Source organism: Manacus vitellinus, unplaced genomic scaffold (genome assembly GCF_001715985.3).
Source record: "Manacus vitellinus isolate BGI_N305 unplaced genomic scaffold, ASM171598v3 scaffold_90_pilon, whole genome shotgun sequence".
Taxonomy (NCBI): Eukaryota; Metazoa; Chordata; class Aves; order Passeriformes; family Pipridae; genus Manacus; species Manacus vitellinus.
Window position 1 is genome coordinate 1,105,592 of NW_021940867.1, and position 24,284 is coordinate 1,129,875.

The 24,284-nt window shown below is 40.4% G+C and overlaps 1 protein-coding gene across 1 annotated transcript in view; it reads right to left on the reverse strand.

Moving 5' to 3' along the window:
* Nucleotides 1-24,284, reverse strand: part of VWF (von Willebrand factor) — a 132,511-nt gene that overhangs the window by 45,568 nt on the left and 62,659 nt on the right. Inside the window, exons 24-33 of the mRNA XM_018086235.3 lie at nt 23,370-23,489; nt 22,637-22,793; nt 21,899-22,057; nt 20,733-20,868; nt 16,457-17,796; nt 15,601-15,720; nt 13,594-13,737; nt 4,560-4,703; nt 3,212-3,376; nt 927-970 (exon numbers count right to left, since the gene is read on the reverse strand). Coding sequence (XP_017941724.3) covers nt 927-970; nt 3,212-3,376; nt 4,560-4,703; nt 13,594-13,737; nt 15,601-15,720; nt 16,457-17,796; nt 20,733-20,868; nt 21,899-22,057; nt 22,637-22,793; nt 23,370-23,489 — 2,529 coding nt within the window. The remainder of the gene's footprint in view (nt 1-926; nt 971-3,211; nt 3,377-4,559; nt 4,704-13,593; nt 13,738-15,600; nt 15,721-16,456; nt 17,797-20,732; nt 20,869-21,898; nt 22,058-22,636; nt 22,794-23,369; nt 23,490-24,284) is intronic.

The window sequence follows — 24,284 nt, forward strand, 5'->3', positions numbered from 1 at the left end:
CTGATTTAGCTAAAGCCTTTCTGTGTTCTCACCAGCTGACCGAGGCCAGCCCTGTAAGGCAGTTTTGACATATTTCCTGTGTCTAGACAATTCATAAGCATTTCTTTATTAGCCACATCCTTCCTTACAGTCATGTCTTCACAAGGGAAAAATCAAAGGAATATTTTTTAAGGTACTAGAAATTCAAGATAAATCCTAGACTAGAGCTCATAACTGATCTCTACTAGAAAAGATGGCACAAGCTTATGCTCATATTTTTAAAAGCATGAAGGATCATATACTCTCAAAAACCTTGGTGTTTCACCTGAGATGAAGAAACTTAACCTTTTATAACATCTAGATCATTGCTTCCTTAGACCTGGATCACTTTTGAGAGATCAGACAGGTTTACAAGCATTTCTGAGCATTTTCTCAGGATCAATAAGAGCTTTACCACGAACGAACACAGAGAACTTTGCTTCTATTACTTAAGAGATTATTTGCCCTAAAGAGATAATTATCACACAATAATTATCTTTCTATAAGATTTCCACAGGGACAAAGTATTTGTAATTTTAGCAGAAGGACAGGGTCTGCAAAATGATGTTGCCTCCCCCTGCACATGCACCTTTTTTTTGGCCATGTTTAGCTGTCCCAGAAGTTCTTTCACCAGGAGAAGGAAATGCATTTTTCATTGTCAGGGAAGACACACATTATTACAAGTTTTGGGTCTGCACTGCCTTCAGTAGCATTCAGCACTGCAAGATGAGGTGTCTCCTTTGTGTGCAGAGTTACCCCACCGCTTCAAAAGCTAATATTTCCCTCCTAAAAACAATTCTTAATATTTTCCCATACTTTTTTTTTCATGCTATCTCTGAAGATATTCATGCTCCTGCACAGACTTTGCAACTTGAAAGCCAGATGGACAACCCAGGCAATACACTTACTTTTTTTTTGTTTCCATCCTCATCCACACATTCTCTGACAGGGTCTGAAAGAGAAGAAGACATATTTTAGTCATCTCACTCCCTCACCCAGCCTTTTAAGTGGCGGTCACCAAAACACAGAGTGCTTATTTAAAAACATGATTTAGGCTGTAAGTTTATTTGTGTGTGTTAGAATGTGTGAATCCCTACCTCAAGACTGCAGGCTTTTGTACAAAGTGTATAAGAGTAAGTCACAGAAGGTATAACCTTTGTTACTTCTCCCATTTCCTTACTTTTGCAATGACACTGATCCCAAAACAACCTGTGAACAATAGCTGGGCTGTAATTCTACAGCACTTCTGGTACTGACAGCTCCACCCAGATGGTACTTTAAAAAAATTCTGACTTTAACTCTGAGTGAAGGTCCAGCCTTACTTCTGAATCATTTGAGGAACTGAGAATATTTCTAGGAAGTAGCAGGTGATGAGAATTTACACACACATTTATTAAATGCCAACAGACAAATACAGCATAAATGTGCAAATAGCTGCAATAAGAGCACTCAAATTCAGCTTCCTTACATTCAGGCATTACTGTGATGAGCAGTTTTTTTATAGAACCAGTTAAATGGTCACAGGGTACCCACTGAATTGCAGTTTCTATGTTTATGTGCTCTCACTACACACCTAGAGATATATGGGAAGCAACCTCATATAGGTACTATGGCATGACAAGGTGATAACCACATGTCTAGGAAATTAAAACACTGACTAGCAAACTCTTTCTAGAATATTATACTATGCTATCTTATATTCACTATGTGCTCTGTCTTTTCCAGGACAAGTAATGTATTTTGAAAGCATTTAGGAAATCTTTTAAAAACCTTTTTAATAGTATTATTTTTGGTACACTTCCATACATAAGGCAAGACTCCCTCCGTACAAGAAATCCAACTGTGTGAGTCTGGAGGGGAAAATTATGCTTTACAGATTGTAAGAAACTTAAAACAAACAAAAAAATCCAAAGAAGAAAATAAATCCCCACCAAAAAATCAGACTATAATTTTTCAGCCCACAGCAAAGGCTTTACCAACAGCAAAAGGAAGAGCTAAATTTTTCAAATTGAGGTGTTGAAGATTAGAGAGCTATGATTCAAGTTTTTTTGAGCTGTTAGAAAAGCTTTCATAAAAATACAAAGCTCTCACCTCCAGTACTAATAGGTTATAGCACAGATTGCAATAAGAAAATAGTTACTGGTTCCAAATTCCTGCTCCCCACCCTATATCTTGGATCAATGTAATTTACAGCAAGAAAAATCGCGTATTTTACAGTGTGAAGAGAGGAAATGCATCTTTAAAAGCTTATATTAAAAGAAAAGAAAGAAAATGGCAGCTGTTTAAATCTAGAAAATGGCAGCTGTTTGATGCTCTGGAGAGATTTTAAAATGCCAGAAGTGATCCCGGCGGAGAACGATCGGATATCTCCAAGCTGGGCTGTGAACGCTCTGCAACTTCCTCATTCTCAGTGGTACTTGGCTCTGCAAAAAAGTCCACTTATTGTAAAGGAGATGGAACTAAGCCCTTGTAATGCTGGTAAAAACCTGTGCAATGACTAACACTATGAGACAGTAGTTTGTGGTGAGAACACGAAGATGCTATTGGAATAGAAATAACAATATGTGTAATAAATATCTATACACATACAGATCAAGGAGGCAAAAGTAGTAAAATACTGGTCAGTGTTGAATCAAGGGTTCCTTAGAGGAGGAGTATTTTCATGTATAAATAAATTAATATTTGTTTAAAATATTTGACACTTTTTTCCCAGTATTGGTTTTCCTGGAAAAGTTAATTACTTATTCTTCTTCTTTTTTCTTCTACTTGGGCTGAATTTTTTGTAGACACACTCATCACGTCTGAAAAATAAGCAATTTGAAATCTGTGCTCACAACTAACATTTCTGAAGCATGTCCCATTCAGTCATGACAGCTTGAGCTGCCCTTCAGTTGATGACCAGCCCCGATGATTAAGAAGGTGACAACTCAAAAGTTCAGGCCCAAGCAGTTCTAAAAAACCTTGCTGGAAGCTGGTTGATTGGAATACCAACTGCCTACACGCTTTAAAGGCTCAGGTTTTGTTTCACATGGAAGTGATGACAGTGGTCTAGGTTAACACTTGTGATGATTGTTGGTAAAACACCAGCGAAGGAACTCTGGGTTGACTTCTACAATGAGAAAAGTCATTCTGGTTTGGGCATTTCAATTTTTGTGTTTTGCTCCAGTCATGCAGCCACAACTATTGGACTTACCCATGCACACTTTTTTGATAAATTCGCTGTTCAATGTGATCATAGTGGATAAATCTTCGAAATTCTGGAGCTTCATGATTCTGGTAGCAGCAGATGGCCCAGCCAAAGTCCTTAGTTGCTCTTCATCATAACTGTTCCCAACACCAATTGGAAAAAGGGATACCCCTAGGAAAAGAGAAGAAAAAGGTTTTAATTAGGCAATGCACAGGAGAAGGAGACCTTTGCTCATGGGAGTGGTGGAGTCATCATCGCTGGAAGTATTTAAAAGGCATGTAGATGTGGCACTTGGGGACACGGCGTAGTAGCGGCCTTGGCAGTGCTGGGGTAGCAGCTGGACTTGATGATCTTGAAGGTCTTTTCAGACATAAATGATTGTAGGATTCTATGGGGCTTTTTTTCATTTGCTTCTTAAAAAGAAAAATAAAAAAGAACTGAGAAAAGTTTTTCTCCAACAGTTAATTGTAACCTATTCCTTGCATAATTCCCTCCACATTGGCTAAAGGCAACTAAGGGCTGAAATGGTAATGCTCTAATCACAGCATTAACTAGGATGAGCTCTATTCATCTCAAGCATAGTAAGATCATGCATGGTCAACAAAATGCAGCTGCAGACTTAATGAAAACATCTTCACTTTTTTTATAATGCAAAAAGTCTCAATATATTTTCTTTCTTCAGTTACATGGCAATTGGATTATTTTCAAATCATTTAATTAAAAATAACACTTGGTAGTTGCTGTGTAGTCCACACCTTATTCAATGGCTCCCAAAGCAACCTTCAAAGTAAGTCAAAGTTCCTCAGCTGAACACCTGAGGAAGCTGAGGTCAGAAAGAACAGACAGAAAACTTGAAAAATCATCATGCAGCACACACTGATAGCAGAAGTATATTCCTGTACAGGTCAGTGCGGAATCTGAGCAAAACCTCCAATTATTATTATTATTATATTATTATTGTTGTTGTTGTTGTTGTTGTTACTATTATTATTATTATTACAGTGAACCTTTCAAGGATCACTGTCCTGCAACAGTACTGAATTTATAATATCAGATGCATTCCTGTCATTCCCGTCTATCCATAGTACTTTGGAAAATGAAATGCCACTAATGTGTGAAGCCCGTGGAAGCTGTTCAGCTTAAACTGCAGATTGGTACTGAATTTACCAGTAACTCCAAGGCATCTTCATCAGGCACATTTTGTTCAGGTCTGTTTCTTACTGGAACATCGTGCACAGTAAGGCCAGAACTTACATGAACATACCAGTGTCTTAATCTTCCATCTTTTGTTATAGCACATTACTCAAAAAGCAACAACCCTATTTAAAAATAGTGACAGTGAAAGGAGATTTACTGTTGAGTCTTGCAGAAAGAGCAGCAGCCTCCACAGAGTCTTCTGACCTCCCCGACACGATGACTATGGCAACCTTTGATGCGCTGGGTCTGCCCCCGTGGGATTCTGACATTGCATTCTGGACTACAAAATCGATGGCATTTCCTGAGAAGAAATGAAGAGATAAATAAGAGATACGATAGAAAACTCAGAAGAGACTATAAAACTAAATCTTACTTTACTATTAGTATGTTATAGTAGTAGGTACTGAAAAATAGTGATTCTCAGAGGACTTTTAATGCCTGCTTTATTGCTGCTACATGAAAGATCTCAGCTTTAAGAACCTTCCAGTACTATTTACACATCCCAACACAGGAGGACCGTCCTCAGCTACCCAGTTTCTGCAGTAATGGGAACTTTACTACCTTTCCTTGGCCACAAGAATAAAGCTATGCTCCTCACTTCAGTGCAACGCCACAGTAAGACTTCTGGAAAAGGTAACTACTAAAGGAAAGAACATATTGCAGACATGATGTTCTTATTTCCCAACTGCCAAGCAACAGTGACATCCAGTGGCGATCTGATGCACAACTTCACACCATGCCGAGCTGTACACACGAGTTTCTCTTGCTCCTAGTGAAGATCTATTGCTTCTTTAATTTCATCAACTTTTAGTATGAGTGTGAAAAGCATACCTTGCCTCCCCACTACCAGCAACCTCTCTGAAGTCTAATCTCAGAGTAACCCATAATCTAACCGGGTGGTCCATATTAAAAACAACGGAAAAAATCAAAACCACACCAGACCCCACAAAACTTGCAAAGAAATTCTGCCTTAGCTAGCAAATCACAAACTGGCTTAAATTGGAAGCTGCTGCCCTTTCATTTAACATCTGTGAACACTCAGGCAAATTTTTGTTGAGAATCATGACCTCAGCAAGAGAGCACTTTGTTAGTACTTGCATTTAGACATGTATTCGCACAAATATTTATACTGGGAATCATGATATGCAGCTTTCTTAAAAGCTCCTTTGGGCTTGAAAGTTATCAGGTCAGGAAGTAAAAATGGTACCGGGTGACTGATGTGACATTCAGGGCAAACAGTGAACAGTGAACAATAAACACTTTAAAAGACTAGTTCCTCTTAGTAATCTGTAATAACTCTGGAGCAGAAATAGGTTTGCCTAAGGAATTCACTGTGCAATTTATAATAACAAACATATTTGAAAAACACTGGAAGTCAGACCGAAGATAATTCACCAGCACACCCTCAGTGTACCTCAGCACACCTCAGCACTCGGTACTTTGCCTTTCTGCATCATGTCACCCAAACTTATTCAGTGACAGAAGCAAAAATCCTTTTCCCAAGCTGCTGCAAGCATGGACAACCTCTAGGAATCTCAGTCAGCACACTGACTATTGATAAGGCTGAGAGAGCTGGGGTTATTCAGCCTGGAGAAGAGAGGACTCCAGGGAGACCTCACTGTAGCCTTTCAGTACTTAAAGGGAGTTTAAAATGAAAGAGAGAGAGTGACTTTTTGCATGAGCAGACAGCGACAGGACCAAGGGGAGTGTTTTTAAACTAAAAAAAGAGAGATTTAGATTTGATGTGAGGAAGAAATTTTTTACTCAGAGGGTGGGGAGGCCCTGGCACAGGTTGCCCGGAGAAGCTGGGGCTGCCCCATCCCTGGAAGTGTTCAGGGCCAGGCTGGATTGGGCTCTGGGCAGCCTGGGATAGTGGGGGACATCCCTGTCCATGGCAGGAGTGTTGGAAAGAGATGATCCTTAAGGTCCCTTCCAACCCAAATCATTCTGAGATTCTATGATATCATGGCAACAGCAACTGGATATTCAACAAAGTTTCAGTAAGAGTTTTAGGAAGAATTTACCCCATGGAAGAATCTAGCCTAGAAGAGATATCTGAAAAAAAACCTCAGATGTTTCCTTTGCCACAGCACTGGTTTGCAGGTCAAGCTTCCTTCTCAAATACTGTTGCTTCCCCCACCCTTCCCTGTTGTCCTATACACCCCTACAGTCCCTGACAGCCTCATATCCCCTTTCCAACTTATCCAGCCACTTCTCCATTGGCCCATTATCACTAATTCCTCCACAGCCTCACATTCAAGTGTCATCTCTCCACACAGATGCCCAAAACTAAAGATCTGGGACCAACCAGGAACTGCTGCCAGGCCCTGTTGGACCTAAAGCAGGAATAGGATCCACACCAATTTCCCCTTTTATAAGCTTCCATCTCTCACGTGGCGTTACCTCCACTATAAACCTCCCCTCTAGAAAAGGTCACCTATTTTCCCAAGCCCAACTTCTTAAATAGAATGATTCATGTTTGTTTAAATCAATTCAACAGAATGCTTTCAACAGTATTTAAGAACACAACAGGACGTCTCTCTTCTGTTTCTTGCTATGCAATTATTATCTTTTATTTAGTTCTTACAACTGTGTAGATTAATTTCATTCCTATCATTTGATTTTCATTCCCACTATAATTCTGAATTATATTTTATATATGAAATAAAAATGCTTCGGAGTTTCTGTTCAGTGAAAATCTCAACATTTTGAATGTTTTTCTACATGCAAAAAACCACATTTTAAAGCACCATTATTGTTCAGGTGATGGTGATTCCATTTCACAAACTACTATTCCTGACCACAAAAATTAACTAACTCCAGGTATTAACTCATGTCCTCTACAGTTCTCACAACCCTTGCTACAAATGGTTTTGTGTCTGTAGAGGTGGAATGTTAGATGCAAAGTGGCAGGTTAGCTATAAATAACTGAGGATAAAACAAAATACAGAAAATTATTATGACTATATTCCAAATCCCTGAGATTGCTCCAGGATGGTCACTGCGCCAGAAGATTGACTCATTTCCCTTTTGTCCTATAAATAATTACAAAAAAAGAAAGTATTTCAGGTTTTAACTTTCAAATATTTTAAGTTAAACTTTTGCACAGTAAGAATCACAAATGATTTTTCATTCAATTTGTGACAAGCACTTGAAATTTCTCTGTTTGCTGTTTGTTTTTTTTCTAATGACCCCTTGACTTTTGTGTGTTGGTGTGGTCACCAGCAGCTCCAGCTCCCTTTCTCTTTCTCACGTTAATTCTGAAAATTTTCAGAAACTTCCATACATATTTGTAAACTGGAAAATCCATTATTTTTATAATTTCTCGTAAAGAAATCAAGTACCATTGCAACAGAACCAGTGACTATTTTAAAGTCCCCCAAAACCAGTTACTCAATTTAATGCACGGAAAATTTGTTTTAGTGTCCTAAAATCTCTTCGGATTTCTCCCCTTATTTTGAAGCCAGCTCCCGAGAAAAGAGCCAGGTGTCTGAAGACATGATCAAATGAACACTTTTGTCCTGCTAGAGGGACTCAAAGTCCCCATCCCAAACTGGAAGCTGTCACTTCTCAGCTGTTTGTCTCTATTTCTCACCACAGAGGGATTCACCAAATCCCTCAGAGGCCACAATAAAAACTCTCCAGCACTAGTGAACCAACCAACTTGAACACTATGACACAACAGTAAACTGACATTTCCACACCAATGAAGGAAATTTAACATGTTTACACTGAGATAAACACCAACACAAGGCTGTATTAAGATCAGAAAGAGTGTTCAAAGCATAGAAACAGAGAGAGAATCACAGAATGGTCTGGGACCTTAAAGCCCATCTCATTCCAACCCCCTGCCATTCCAACACCTTCCACTATCCCAGGTTGCTCAGAGCCCCATCCAACCTGGCCTTGGACACTTCCAGGGATGGGACAGCCACAGCTTCTCTGGGCAACCTGTGCCAGACAAAACATCCCTTGGCAGCACTGACAGGGGGTATCATACAAGCCCCAGTGAATTGAATGGGAGGTTTGCTATGGGCTTTAGGGGTTGGTTGCACATTCTTAAGCATTTTCTCTGTGACCCTAAGCCTGGAGTAGCAGCCAATATGTTCCCACATACTGAATACAAGAGTAAACTCTGTTACTGTCATGTATTCTTTTTACAAATGGTTTCTGTTTCTTACATACACAATGTGCTACCAAAAGAAAAAAAAAAAAAAGGCAACAAACAGGCTTTGGAAGTAAAATTACTTCTACACTCACATGTATTATAGGCATCAGACATACAACCCATGAGAAATCAAGATGGAAGTCTCAAAGGCAAGAGCATTCACTGCATGCAGGAGAACAGCAGAACTGAGAGCAGTGTGACACAATAAAATATCTATTCCCAAAGGCAGCAGATGCTATGGGGAATGTGTGTCTGGTTGTCTGTCCCTGACTTCTTGTCCCCTCTTCTCCTTCTGCCTCCTAACCTGTTACACTTGTGGTGGCCCTGACAGGCATAATGACCACAATTAACTTCTCACATGCTCACGCCCTCCCTTCCCAAATTTCACATCTAGACATTTGTCTGAAGAACTGAACAAAAAGGCCTGGCCTGCAGGAGCACTGAGCCCTTCCAGCTCAGTCAGTAGGGCTTGACCCAAATCATTGGGTATGTCCAGGGAAAAAAATGCAAATAAATAAAAAGAGAAAACAAAATAGCAGTTGATCTATATGGGCTACTTTAAAAAAGGTGTTTCTAAATCAAGAGGCATTTCAGTCATTCCAAAGGCTGCCAGCACAGAATAGCACCTTCTGCCCATCTTCCAGTGCTGATACACTCCTGCCTTATTGATACTATAGAGTATAAAAATTGTCATGTTTGGAATAATCATTAAAGCAAAACCAACAGAAGATATCCTACAAGGCTGAAGGCTGGGGAGGGGAAAGGAGAAGGGATGGCATTACTCCATGATCCTCTCAGCTAAGACACTGAAAATCTGATGTTCAACTTCTGACAGTCAGAAAGGGCTTTGTAAGAACCTTTTTTTGATTGAATTCAACAAGACTATTTAATAAGGGCTAATTAGCTAAATAATTTTTTTCCTATTTTTTTTTAATCACCTGATGGACTTTTAAGCCAGAATTGTATTCTGAAGTAATAATTCAGAATGCAGAAACTTCTACACGAACCAAAGACTGAAAGCTGGTTAAATGGACATAAACAAGCTTAATGATAAAAGACAATCTGCTATTGAGTAGGGTTGGAGGTGTTTACTGGGAGTCTACAGGGAATTACACCAGATTCTGCCTTATTGAACAGTTTCATTAATGATTTGGATGGAGGAGGAAAAATGTGTAAAAAGGCATGCTAATAATCTGAATCACAGATATTAGATTTGGAGCAGTTATGAACATTATGGAATGATTTGAAAGAGCACAAGGTGCCCAAGAAATGTATGAAATATATCCAAGAAGTGAAAATGAAGCTTCATCCCAGAATAAGCCAACCTGGAACACACAGACACGTGTCTGTTTGGTGGACACCTCAGGGAAAGCACAAACTTCCTAAGAGCAATGTTTGCAATTATTCTCTTTAATTTTGTCTGAAAGGAAGAATGAAATGTAAAGCCCCCCATGAGGGTCTGGGAGTTGTGACAGGCAGGGGATTCCAGTTGGACAGAGGTTCCTGCGGGGAACTTGTGAATTAGTGCCTTAAGAGCCACTAACATTGCACATTTCTGCAACATCTTGACCAAAAAAGAAAAAGTACTGCAAGAGGCCTTAATCATCCACAAGTCCTGAAAGCTGCCTGGGAAAGAAACAAAAAAGAAATGGTTCCTCAGAACTCGAAGTGATACAGAAGCAGCCAACACTGTCTGAATGGTGGATATTCCAGATTGGATCTATTTAACCAAGGACTTGTCTAATAAGGAGCAACCCTCCATAATGATAATCATGGAAACATAGAATGGTTTGTGTCAGAAGGGACCTTAGGTATCATCCAGTTCCAACCAGGGTCACCTTTCACTTGACCAGGTCACTCAGAGCTCTGTGATCCTGAAGCTGATCTTGACATCTTAATTTAGGGTCTTGAAATTGAGTTGGGATTTTTTACTGAAAATAGAAGAATATTTTAATTTTGAAACAACTTAGCTATTGCAAACTGATCCCACAGATCAGTGCTTTAGATAGTCAGTTTTGAGCACACTGATATTCTGGCACTAACATGTGTCAATTAACAGAATGGTTGAACTTTTCATGAGCATCACAAATCTCCGTCCAACACCTCACCAACACTGAAAGAAGCAGGCTACAAGGCCCCAAAACCTCTCTTCTGCTCTCCTGTCTCTGCAGGAAATCACAAATCCTGCATTTTGCTTACCACCAAGGGCTTTTGATGATCCCGGGCCTCACCAGGAGCACATTCAACTCACAAACCTTGTAAGGAATTAACTGCAAAAAAACAAGCAAGCAAAAAAACCTGGAGGACAGTGAATTAAATTAGCTCAGGCAAGAGATTAGTAGGCACCCCAAGCTGGCTTCAGAAACCAGTTGGCACCACCAGCTCAGAAATACTAGCAGGAAAACAAGTGAAGGAGATCTCTGTCAGTGAATGGGAGCCCTCTGATCAGAGCAGCTGCTGGCAAACCCACGGCCTTGGGTGGGTGATGGGGAGCAAGATTCTGGAAATTCTGTATAGACCACATCATCTGGGGCACAGATCTGCAAAAGGGAAAGTGCTATGGTGGGTCTGTGCTTCCTAAACTACAGTGACGTTTAGAAGAAAAAGACAATTTATACCTTCCTAATCATGACAGCAAAGATGAATGCTGCTAATCAAATATTTTAATAATAATTGGAAGTTGCAGTAAAACTACTGAAGTGTTTTTTTTCTTAGTGGTGGGGAACACACATTTCTTTCCCTGATGATGCTTTTAATACAGTTGAGCCACACTTCCTCCAAATTTTGAGTCTGAGGCAGACAGTGGGCATGGGAAACATCAGCCTAAATGAGGGACTTTTACTAGCATTATAAGCAAGCAAAGCCATGTTTTTATAAAGTGTTAAGCAGTATTTACTGTAGGGATTGCTCAGTGTGCTCCCTGTGACTCTCCTAAACACCAACAAATGCTGAACAGAGGCACATTTTTGTGATCCTCAGTTCTCTTGCACAGATCACTTTTTGAGCTGAATGAAGGCTTATTCAGTCAGCTCTTCTTGCAGTTATTCTTCCTTTTTTTTTTTTTTAGTTGTTTCTTAAGCGAAGTTGAAAACAATTTCATGATGTTTTAATATCCCCAGAGCTTCTTCTTGAGCCAAAATTTGCCTGATGTTATTGAATGTCCCCATTGCATAAGCATGGGGAAGCTTTGTGGTATAGGCTGATTTTTTCTGGTCTTTCTATGCCCTCAAATACTCTGTACTAAAAGGTCTCTCTCTCTTCTGGAGTTTCCTTGTGATTTAGTGATGAAGAAAAGGGAACACTTTCTGCTGATGACAACAATCTACAGTTGCTCTCTGCACATACAGCTTTTTTGACTAAATTAGCCTGATTTGGATCAGCAAAGACAGAATAAAGATTACACTGGATTGTGCTTCCACCATAGGGAGGCCAGTGCAAATGAGAAGAAACATCACCAGTCTAATAGCAATGGCATTTCTGATGGGTAAATCCTGAGCAAGCATAGGCTAGAAAAGATTTCCAAGGCTGACTAAAGAACTGCAACATCCTGACGGAGCCATCTACACTTCTCAAGCAGCCTCTGCATTTCCAGAGGCTGAAGGACAGACACAAAGACATGAATGGCCCTACTTTTCCTGTCTCCTACACAGCCAGGAGGATTCACACACGGTACAAGGTGCAGGACAGGACCGCAGTGACTTATTTTCATTACTTCATTTGGGAGGAACTACTTCTCCTCTATTCCATTTTGGTTCAGTATAGCACATCCCTCATCACGGTCTCTGAGCATTTTCCAATGAGACATAAACAAATCACTAACGAGGATGTCATGTGGCTGCCTCTCCCATTTCATTTCCCAAAGGCCATGTTTGCTCTGTTTATCCTGCAGCTCCGAGTGCCTTTCTATGCACATTACATGGAAGGCTTCACAAAACTTATCTCTGTGTATGCAACAACTTATCCCACAACGAGCCTATAGAAGTCTCATCAGCCATCTGGTATTTTTATTTCTCCAGGCTGAGAAAGCAATCATAGCTAATCCTCCTGCGAACTATGGAAGTCAAGTTTTATTTCTCACTTTTCTGGACCAATAACTCTTTACAGTCCAAAGTAGGCCAAAGACCCTAAAAATCTCTGTATTCCTTGACTCTTAAAGGACCCTAATGCTAGGTGTCTGCCAGAACAAATGTGGTTCCAATCCAGAAGAACAAAATTCTCAGTATATGTGGTGAAAGATCAGATATGCTGCAGGAGAATCATTTCTTGCTGAACCCTGCAACTGATACATGTGTGTGCACTGAGTTTCCACAGACCCAGTGAGAAATCTGTGTGATGTTTTAGCACATGAAAATTGAAGTGGACATGTTTTTCAGTTGTCTGGAACAGAAGATGACATTTCACAAGGAACTCTTAGCTAAGGTGCCGCCTTGGGCAATCCTTGCTCCCTGGCACCATCCCCAGTCCTTGTGCCAGCCCAAGTCCTTGTGGAACCAGCACAACAACTTGGATGAGGGAGCTGAACCACAAAGAATATAACTGCTGTTTTCCTGGTTTTCAACCAGGTGGGTTAGACTGGCTCAGCACAAATATCTGCAAGGGCAGCTACTGAAGTCAGTGTAAGCAGTTCTGCTGCTAAATGTCTAATCAACTTATCAGCACTGAAAAGTTAATGATCAAAGTCTTTACTTCTTAATTATGTTTTGCTGGTTTGGAAGGTAATGAATGCAAATCCTGAGAATTACTTCAAGGCTTCTTTCCAAAATGCATTAAGATAAACTATAATTCGTGTAACCTACTAATACATTTTAATAGAGAAAATTGAACCTTAACAAGCACTATACACATAATAAAGGTATGAATGAACAAAAAAAAAAACCAAAACAACTTAAGAGTCCTACTCCAGAACACTACCACAATGGCACTGACATAAATTGCTGCTTGGGGTCAGGCTATATTTAGCATTTCTGAGTGGTGGTGGATTTCCTCCTCTTGCTTGAACATCAACATGCAAAAAATCACTCACCTAGTCTGGTAGGACCTTGCTCCCTTTGTTGAATGGACTGCACCATGTCTACGAGCCTTTCAGTCTCTTGAGGCACGTTCCACGAGATTTCTAGATTATTTTCCCTGGCATATTGCAGAACTGACACATGAACTGAAGCATCACCTGAAGCAGAAAGAAGAAAATAAACACTTTAAGCAGTGCATATGAATGCCTGAAAATAAATCTAAAGGATACCTTGTGCTTGTGATTTACATTAAGCACAACTAGACAGTGATTTTTCCATCGGAGTGTGGAAGTTGCATTTTCAATCAAAAGATCAAAACTGAACAATACCCATATGAAAAAAATACACAGCTGCTGGAAACCATTGATTTTCTGTCAGGAGTCAGCATGCAGTGCTTTACCCCAAATCAATTTGACCATGATTGAAGAATTTCACTTTATTGATCTCCAACATTATTCCTTTTCCATTTTAAAATTGTCTAAACATCACTTTTTTATGTGCACATTCTTTTGCACAAGCAGTAGTCTGATGCCCCATTTGTCAGGTGGGCCAAGCTCCCTGGATGACACCATTCCATGCAAAATTCCTTCTGTCATACATCACTGGAGTGACGTGCATGGGACATAATGCACCCAGGGAGTTTGAGCAGCACAAGCAAATGAAGAGAAATTCCAAGTTCTGCTTTCTTCTGACATCCTGGTTCTGATTATACATTATGTAAGAAGTATTAATAAAACTGTTAACTGAGAGTTGATATAGATAGTTATAAAACATCAGATTTGCAGAATTGAACCAGGCAATACATTGCTTATAATGATTGGCTGTATCTCTCCTCATGGCCTTAGAAGGACTTCTACTGTGTACTGAAGATATTTATGTATAGACCAAAATTAGTCTTTACCAATTCGTTGCAAAACATTTATGAATGAAGTTAATCATTGTTATTTCATCTACCCAAATGTTGCAGTCCTATATTGAATATTGGTTACCATCTACACTTTATAGTTTTTTCATGGAGAACTATTTCATAGCTAGTTTATTGATGTCCTTTTGTTAATGATATAACATTTGCTATTACAGGCTTCAAAGATAAGGAAGACACCTGGACTAAAAGAAATTGCCTCTTTATTGTATAGTTTGTGTTTATTTCACTTGTCTTGCTTCTTTATATCATGTATGCATGCAATTTTCAGAATCACAGTGTCTTCCACGTAGGATCTCTAAAAAATCCAAGTTATTCTACACATAGAGAAATGCTATACTTTTCCTCTGTGAGCTCTCTAATTATCACCTCTTTTGGAAGCACAGGTATAACACAAACATGTCAAAACCCAGCAAGAAACACCACAAGTAACAGCAGTTGCTTCCTGGAAATGGTTTAATGCTGAATTAAAAAAGTACAATTCTAATTAAGAAAAATAATCCAGGTTTGTTAAATGCTACAGGGAAAACAAGGGATCCTGTGTAGCCCATGCCATGTGGATGGACTTGGTACAATGGCACACAAAGACCAAAACCTTGCAGTCAGACCAAACCTGAAGCAAAACCCCTCTGAATTACCCATTCTGATTTGGACCAGAACTAAACTTGAGCTATTATTTTCAAGTATGTTGAACCCAATTCAGAACTGAACCAAAACCATGTATTTTCACTTTTCTGTCACAATAATATTTAAGTAAATCTCCATCCTGTGACAGAGACCCCTTGTCCTGTTTGGCACACACAGTATTTACATGGAAGTGCTCAATACCACATGTCCAAGCTACTCCTCATCACACAGTTCACAGAACTGGATGTCAAACCTGTATCTACCTGAACCACAACAGCTTGATTTGGGAGGAAACTGAACTGTATCTCAACAAAAAACTTGACTAGCCTGATTTCCCCGATACAAACTTCAATTGGAACGAGTTATTTAAAAATAAAAATTGAAAAACCTACGCTGAGGAGCTGCTTTGTCCTGTACAAGCAAAAGAACACCAAACACCTTGGTGTGTTTTAGTTAAAAGACAGGTACGTACTGATCACGACACTTTCAATAAATGCCCGCACAAAGCTCTTCATTTCCTCGAACTCTGCTGCTCCAATGTTGGAACTTCCATCCAGAAGAAACATGACATCCATAGGTTTGTTGCACAGCTCTGAGGGTGGGGTGGAGGAAAAGGGAAAAAGGTTATTTTATACATGATAAGCAGAAGTAGCATCTGCTAATCTATGGGTAGGAGCAGAAAGGGTAGATATATTTGTATCTTGGGAAAACAAAGCAGGATAATGACCAGTTAAAACAGTAAGTGATGCCCCTTTAATGAAAACCCTGAGATTCATATTCAGTGGGATGCATGAGTATTTCAATTCCTGCTTTTGTACTAATTTTATTTTACTCTCAGGGGACTAAAACAAAAACCAACAATAAACAACGACAACAAAAAAACCCCAATACAAACCAAGAACAAACAAAACAAAAACAAACTAACAAAACCCAAAAAATAACTTCATCACCCCCAAACAAACAAAAAAAAAAGCAATAAAAAAAGAAAAAGCCAATGAAGACTTCAGGAAACAGAAAGTAAATTTTTGTATTATACTAGAGAAGAATAAGTGGTTTTCTCCTCCAGCCGATTTGAAAACTACTGTACTTTACTGACAAAAGAACACAAGAAATTCTGAGCCTACAGAAGGCTCACTGCAGGTCTGTGCAGAGTTCTGCTGAACTGGGGCAACATCTTCATCCTCTAATGAAGGCAGATAGTCCTTCCCTGGCATTTGGACAACAAGATACCAAAACAGACACAGGGGTCCTTCAAATTTCATCAATTTGAGGGGTAAAGGGAAGAGATAGGATAGAGGAAATTACACAGAAAATACTTCCAATTTTACCTATAATTTCAGTCCAACGTCTGTGAGAGCAGCATGACTGCAGTACTAATTCAGGTGCTTCTTCAATAAGTCTGTTATAACTATTCAAGATAATTGGGTTATTAGGCTGACTGATCCTTCTGAGCTCTTGGATATTTGCACCAGGGGTTATGCCTATGGGAATAACATTTATGCTCCTGGGGGGTCGTGTGATAACATCTGTGGAAGGACTGGATGACACCATATATACCAAGCGAGGAACATCTTGCCTGCCCCCATTCGCTGTTGTAAATGTGTGTTTGGAAATATAATTGAGGGCATTCCCAGTGTTGGTAGCCTTCCCTCCTTGGTAGGGTATGCCCCTCACCTTCTCAATAATATTTTCCTTTGACTGCATTTCCCTAAAGGAATACTCCAGAGTGACAGTCTCTGAAAACTGCATGATTGTAACATGAATATCGTCCCATCCCACGTTCATTCCTGTGACCACCTTCTCAATGAACTCCTTCGCTTTATTGAAATTTTCCTCCCCCACATTGTCAGAGCCCTCCACAAGAAAAGCAATATCCAGCTTTTGGGGAGGGGGCTTTGCTGAAGAGGGTGGTGGGGCTGTGGATCCCGAAGGGGGAAGGAGGACACCAGACATCGTTGGAGCGGATGTAGCCAGTAACAGAGGACTTTCTTCAGGCCCAAGTTCACACAGACCATCAATGAGATCATCTCCCCTGTCCATTAGTTCTAAAACGTTGCTCACTCGGTAGGATCTATTAAGTGGTGACTGCCTTTCAATGAACTTGACTTGCTCCACGTTGATGTGGGGCCCGATCCCCACGGGTATTACTGCAATATCTCTATTCTTCATCAGTTGGAGGATGCCACGGACTTTTCCTGAAGACTTGCTTGCTATAAATAGCACTGCAATTCTGGCAGCATTGGTCCTTTCTGCTTTTCCAAACACGTGAAACACAGTGTATTTAAGGACTTCAGAGGCAGACGCTTCTTTATCACCAGTGTATTTTATGCCTTGGACAATTTTTCTCATCTGGGAGTTTGTTTTAATGTCTTTAAGGCCAAGATAGATTGTGGGACCACCCCTGTACACCAGAACTGACACTCGGATTTTCTTTTGGGAGATGTGGAGTTTCTTCATCACACCAATTACAAAAGACTTCAGCTGTTCAAAGTCCTCCTCTGACAGTTTATTGGAGCCATCAATTAGGAAGGCCAAGTCCATCATCTTGCTGCACGAGTATTCACTGGCTGGGCGCTCAATATCCTCCTCTGGAATAGGTGTTGTCAGTGTTAGGGTGCTCTCCACGGGCTCACAGGTTACACAGGTTAAGTTCTTCCCTTCACATAGACTACGAAAATTGGAAGCAACTGTAAATAATAATGCTTATAATAACACATCATCCACACATAATAAAAGAATGTTCACACAAAACCAATTAAATATCTCAAAAGCACAACAAAAATAAAGTACGACATGAAGGATTTTTTTCCCCTCCAGCCCATTTCCCCACAACTCCCCTCAAGGTATTGTACAGCTAAATCCTACATGTTTATGCACATTTGTCCTTACATAAGCCTTTGGTAGAATGTGTAAAATCCATGTCTGAAAACTGTCCAGGAACCCACCGAGCATCAACACAGATGCCTACAAGCTAATGGTGGACTGAACTGGTTAGTCCAGTTTGCTTCACAAGGAAGAAAACCATGAGGCAAACCATGAGGCAAACTGGAGGCAGCCAACACAAAGTAAAACCCTAGAGTAGAAAAGATGTTTTAGTTCTGATACGACTCTGCACATTTTGTACAGGGGCCTGGATTACCCAGCTTTTAACCTTGGTGAAATTAAGCCTTTTTTCTTCCTCTGAAGTGCTCCGAATTCCTGGTTTTTTTTTCCTGACTTCATTTTGTTCTGAATACAACATTTAGCACATGTTTGTCCTCCATTGTTTTTTATGTCTCTTATCTTCCTGTTATTTGCCATGATTTCTTTCAGTCCCTTTTCTCATATTAAATGGTTTATTTCCAATATTTCTACTCACCTCCATTTTTCCCTTTCTATATCAGCTCCTATTTTCATTTTCCCCCATCTCTGCCTTTTCCACTATTCACCCTTCTGTACCACTGTGAGTTTTTTCCACCTCTGTCACCCTCCACCTTTCAGGAACTTGTTTATAATTCATCCACCTTTAGCAAGTCTTTAAAACTTCTGCCCTTCTGATTCCTGCTTGCACGATTCTCTTTATCTCCTAGAATCATAAAATCATTTGGGCTGGAAGGGACTCTTAGAAGCCATCTAGTCCAACCCTCCTGCAAAAAGCAGGGACATCTTCAGCAGATCATGCTCCTCAGAACCCCATCCAGCCTGACCTGAAATGTTTCCCAGGATGGGGTATCTCCTACCTCTCTGGGCAACCTATGCCAGCGTTTTACAACTCTCATTGTAAAAAACTTATTCCTTATATCCAGTCTAAACTGGCTCTCTCTCAGTTTAAAATCATTACTCCCTGTCCTGTCAGAGCAGGCTCTGCTAAAAAGTTTGTCCCCATCTTTCTCATAGGCTCCCTTTAAGTACTGACAGGTCACATCAAGGTCTCCCTGGATAATTCTCCTCTCCAGGCTGAACAATCCCAACTCTCTCTGCCTTTCCTCACAGGAGAGGTGTTCCAGCCCTCTGATCACCTTCACTTATCAGAGCAAAGAACATGACTGTACTCACACACAGGGTGGAACAGAGTCAGTCTATATGTTCTCCTTGTCTTACTGGACAGTCCAAGAAACAGAATAGGGAAAGGTTGTGAAAGAGCAAGGATCAAAAAATGCTTGTTTTCACTGCCAGAGAAAACCCAGGATGTACAAACTAAACGAGTCAACAATGGAAGAAGGCGTCATTTTCCAGGAAAATGCTTCACTTTACACATGGCACCTTCATTCAAGTTCTCTTAGTTTAAGTGTTCTGTTCTCTTCAGGCTTATTGTAGTATCTTCCTAATTGCAAAATGCACAGCTACTTCTGGCATTAGCATACAGCAGCAGAGGATTTATTATTTTAATCCTAATATGAACAAGGCTCTTCTAGTTTCCAATTTCCTTTGGATATTTGCTATGAAATTCATTTTTGTGCAATATTTTCTATTGTTTGTACAGATGGTGTAGGCATCTAAATTAGGTGACAGTTATGCAAAAGGATGTTTCCCTAGTGAGGTAAGTTTTCCTAATGTTCTGAAATCTTTTGTGAGCAGTGGTCAGTGTATCAACATTTAAGATAAATTATTATTATGGATTACAAAAATTAGGGAACAGAGACTCATTTATGGAGACTCTTTTTTGACCTTTTGATGGAATTCAAGGTTCTTTGTGTATATTGTTAAAAAAATATATATTTAATTGATCAGCCTTAGAGCTCAAGCACGGACATACGTGAGCTCTGGCAAGAGACTGGAAATTGGAAGTTTGTACCCATTTAGAGCTTCTGTGAGGTTCAGAGCACTTGGAGTGAAGGTGTTAGTTTGCCCTAATAACTGCTGCGGTTTCACAACTCACTTTCCATTAAATCTGATCAATTTACAGGATGGAAAAATCTCTTGTATTCACAGCATTATAAGTGACTGGTGAAAGTATCCATCAAGGGTCCAGACATCTGGGGAATGCCAAACTTTCAGATAATACATAATATGCCACAGGGCATTATACAATTATACAGAATGCAAACAGTCTCTGCTGCACTGCAGCCGAGGGTCCTTATCCTGCTCGGTGCACAGCACCCTGCACCCTGCCATGCATTCCATCACATTTGGAAATGCATGCATGCAGGATCAGACCGCCTTAAAATCTTGTGGAAATTGGTTTTGCAGTAACAGTACACAATTCCAACTGCTAATAATCTCAGCAAGTTCTACGCTGAGTGCACATTCGGACCCTGCGCCATGCGCGGGATATTTTTTAGCGCTGGCAGAGGGAAAGAGTCTGACAACTTTATTGATGTTGAATCACACATTGCACAAAAAGAAGTGAAACATCTGAAGCCAGGAGGGCCACCTACACATGGGAAAAGGCCTTTTTTGAAAGGAATTTATGAATTTTAGTTCAGCTGACATCCTATAATCCCTTCCGTCACTGAAAAATTTCAGCTTTGGGCTCTATGTGAAGGGGAATTGATGTAAAAAGTGGCCTCCAAGCTTTCCTGTCAGCAATACATTTAAATTTACACCAATAAACTTATTAATGTTGATGTACTTCACTCCTGTCCCTTCATCCCACTCAGCATTCACTGCACAAACCCATCATACCAAGACTGACAGTGCTGTAGATCATCTCTGTTCAAAACTACTCTTCTTCCATGTGGGATCTTGTCATCTCCAACTGCACACACAGGACAGTCTTCTGGACTGACACAATCCAGGGACAGTTCATCAAGTATTTTCCCTGTTTCGAAATAGCACATCAGTAAAAAGATGCCAATTTTCACAAATTTTAAAACTAATCAGTGCACTAAAAACATATTGACTCTTCTCAGGTGGGCTCAAACCTTCTGAACACTCTGTTTGGTTTTATGGCCACTGCCAGCTCAACACAGAGCAGTATCTCCTTCCTTCATAATGGCTTTTATTTAGATATTGGAAGTACTTAACCTGGTGTATAACCTGCAACAGCCAGCACCACATGGAAGGTGAACATATCTTTAGAACAAAACAGGGGAGAAGACAGGAGAAAATGGCATTTCCCTTTGTACATGTGCATTGTTTATTTCTCCCCCTATCCCCTACCTCATTCTGGTCAGAGACACCAGGGCCCAGAATAGTTATTTTGGTTCTTAAAATACCTTTTTTCTTTGCCTTCATGTCTTCTTGCTCTGTCCTTAGGAACAATTTATCTGAGTTTTCAGTCTCCTTTTGGCTCTTGTTTTGCACTCTTTCTCTTTCACCCCATCTTTCCTCTCCCTGCCCCATATTTACTGTATTTTTTTCCTTTCCCTTTTCTACGAGGTAGTTGTTGGGAACAGTTAAGCTGGAAGCTCAGGCTCACAGGGGGATGCCTGCTGGGCACTCTCAGGAGCATCTTGGAGGTATTAAGCCCATCAAGGCAATGGGTTTCCCCCACTGTCATAGCTGCTCTGAAGGAGAATATTTTATCAATGTCCAGGACAAGTTCATACCCTACTTTAACCACATAGCCAACAATCTCTGTTGCCACACAGCCCCTAATCCTCCTGTCCTCCTTTCCTATCCACCTGTTCCCATCTTCTCTTGTTCTTGCTGGCACTGTTTCATCCTCCTCTTTTAGGCACCACTTCACGCCCTCCCCCACACTGTGCTCATTTCACAAACCCAAACCAAGATGATCAACCATCTCCCTACTTAGGCAGTAAGAAATTGTGGTGAAAACACACCAGTAAGCCTGTCAAGCAGAATAAAAAGATAAGTAACTGTTTAAGTAAAGTAAAAGATGGACTTACCTGCAGGACAGCGTACGTGGCATCCTTCCACACACTGCAGAGGACACTCCAAAGGCTGTGGGTGTTGGCACGTTATAGGACAAGCAGGCCCACAGCTGTTATATCTCCATTCACACTGATAGTCTAATTCATTTTTATTCAGGTCCTCACAGCTTTGTGCTATGCAGGGAAAGAATCAGAGGCAAAAAATGTCAAACCAGACTATTTATTCACCATGCCTCTCAGAACTATGACACCAAGTGTCATATAAAGCGGACCACATATTCCCAGAAAAACAAATATTTCCACCTATAAACAATTTTTACTTATTTATTTTTTTACTACATGCAGGGCAGGCCACTTCTTCACACTTGCATCTTTCTTTTACATAATGAAGTACTAGACTAGAGTCTAGACTAGAGATATTTGGGTTTGATAACTGCAAATGCAAAAACTCCACAAACTTTAAGCTTTAATTAATGCACACATATATATATGTATTACAGAGAACGTTTCTGTCTCTAGATTTGTTTGCACCACACATTATGTCATCCTCTAATTGATGGAATGGAGTTTTGAGGTACGACTCTGAACAGAAATAGAAAAGGGAGTGGAAATGTCAGCGTGATCTGCCAGCCCGGTCCCATTAAGGTGAGGTTCTCTGGACATGAGTGGAAGCAGAGCTAAGTCTGACCAGCTTATCTGACCCAAAATCCTGAACCTTTTCACCCAGTTCTCCCTCATGTACCCAGTACTCACGGCACAGGGTCTGTGACCTCCAGTGAACAGCGACCCCTTTCTGTGCGCAGACATGAGCGTAGGCTGCGATGGTGTCACAGAAACAGGCACAGTCCCCAATAGATTCACAAGCACAAGTGTCATACATGCAAATGTCTATGTAGGGCTCAGGATTCACCTACAAAAGAGAAACATGGGGCACAGTACACTCAGTGATTCCCCTCATCTCCTTCCTGCAGACATATTTAACCTTCAGATGGTTTGGGTGCTCCACTTGTCAAGAGTTGAGGTGTCACATAAATCAGTGCTGATATTCCTCCTGATGTCAGCAAGACCACACCCTCAAAGATGCTATATAAACGGCAGTTTGTTGTCTCTTACTATTCCCCATATGAAACAATTTTATATGTTTTTAGGTCTCATTCCCATCCCTCTTGTGCAGCACTGTGGGTATTTACATTAGCTCAGCTCCCCCTTCCCTCAGGTCTCAACCCTTATGCTTCACTTCATGTACCAGTCTCTGGGCTGTACAGTAAAATCTCCCTCAGTTACTCTATAGCTTAGTCCCATGTGGTATTCTGCATTTTCCCAGGAAGCATCAGCTACAGGACAGGATGAGAGATGAGAACACGAGTCAGCCTCCTCCAAGTCCCATGTGCTGTCAGCACAACCACACCTTTCCCCTTAGCTATAACCAGTGTCAGCACAGACCACACAGAATTGAAGAAAGTGAAACACATGACTCAATACTCACAAATGTTTTGCATTCTTTGAAGAGATCTCCAGACAAAATGCTGCATGACGTTTCTACCATCATCTGCTTCACTATGTTTCCATCACACAGTGTAGACATCAAGGTCTGTTCCAGGTTGGGCTTAATATTGTAAGAGACAGTAGAGATTGCATTAGCCTTGCCTTTAAGACCTCAGTGCTCCTCAAACTGAAGCAAGAGGCTCACTAGCAATTTTTCATGACAAAGGTAATTGTTCCTTTGAGTAAAGTTTCAACTCGTTGTACAACCCGCACAGATCCTGCCATGGCAGAATGCAGAGCAGAGCAGATCACCTCCTAGATTTTCTCCAGCTCTTACTTGTACACTGCAGTTTTAACTTAGACATTTTGATGACAGTAAGACACTCTGTACCAAACACTCATCCTGAAAAATGATCTTCCACATCTCTGCAGAAGGTCAACAAGGCTCAAAAATATGACCAGACTTCAGCAGACAATATCCAAGGCCACTGCTGAATGGTTCAGTAGTCTCTCTCTCTCTCCCATTCAATTTATCTAAGAGCACAGAGCACTTGCATTGACATGGCATTTATCACTGACACTCTACAGGTTCTGTCCTGTGCCTGTTACACTGAAATGAGAAGCTGCTCCTTCTCAGTCTTACTCCTCAGTATTGCAAATTCCTCTGTGCTCCAACCAACTCACATGAACAGTGACATTCAGCATTCAACAACACTGTGGCTATGTCACACTTGCACGTAATTAGCAAAGTAACCCAAAAGATTTCATGTGATCAAGAATAAATGTTTCATTTCAACTTTCTGATCATTTAAATATTTTCTTAAAAGATCTAAAAAAGGGTTTTTTTTCTTCCCCCCACCCTCCTCTGACCATTTAGACAAATTTTCAAGAAAAAGTTTTTAGCCTTAAAAAGCAT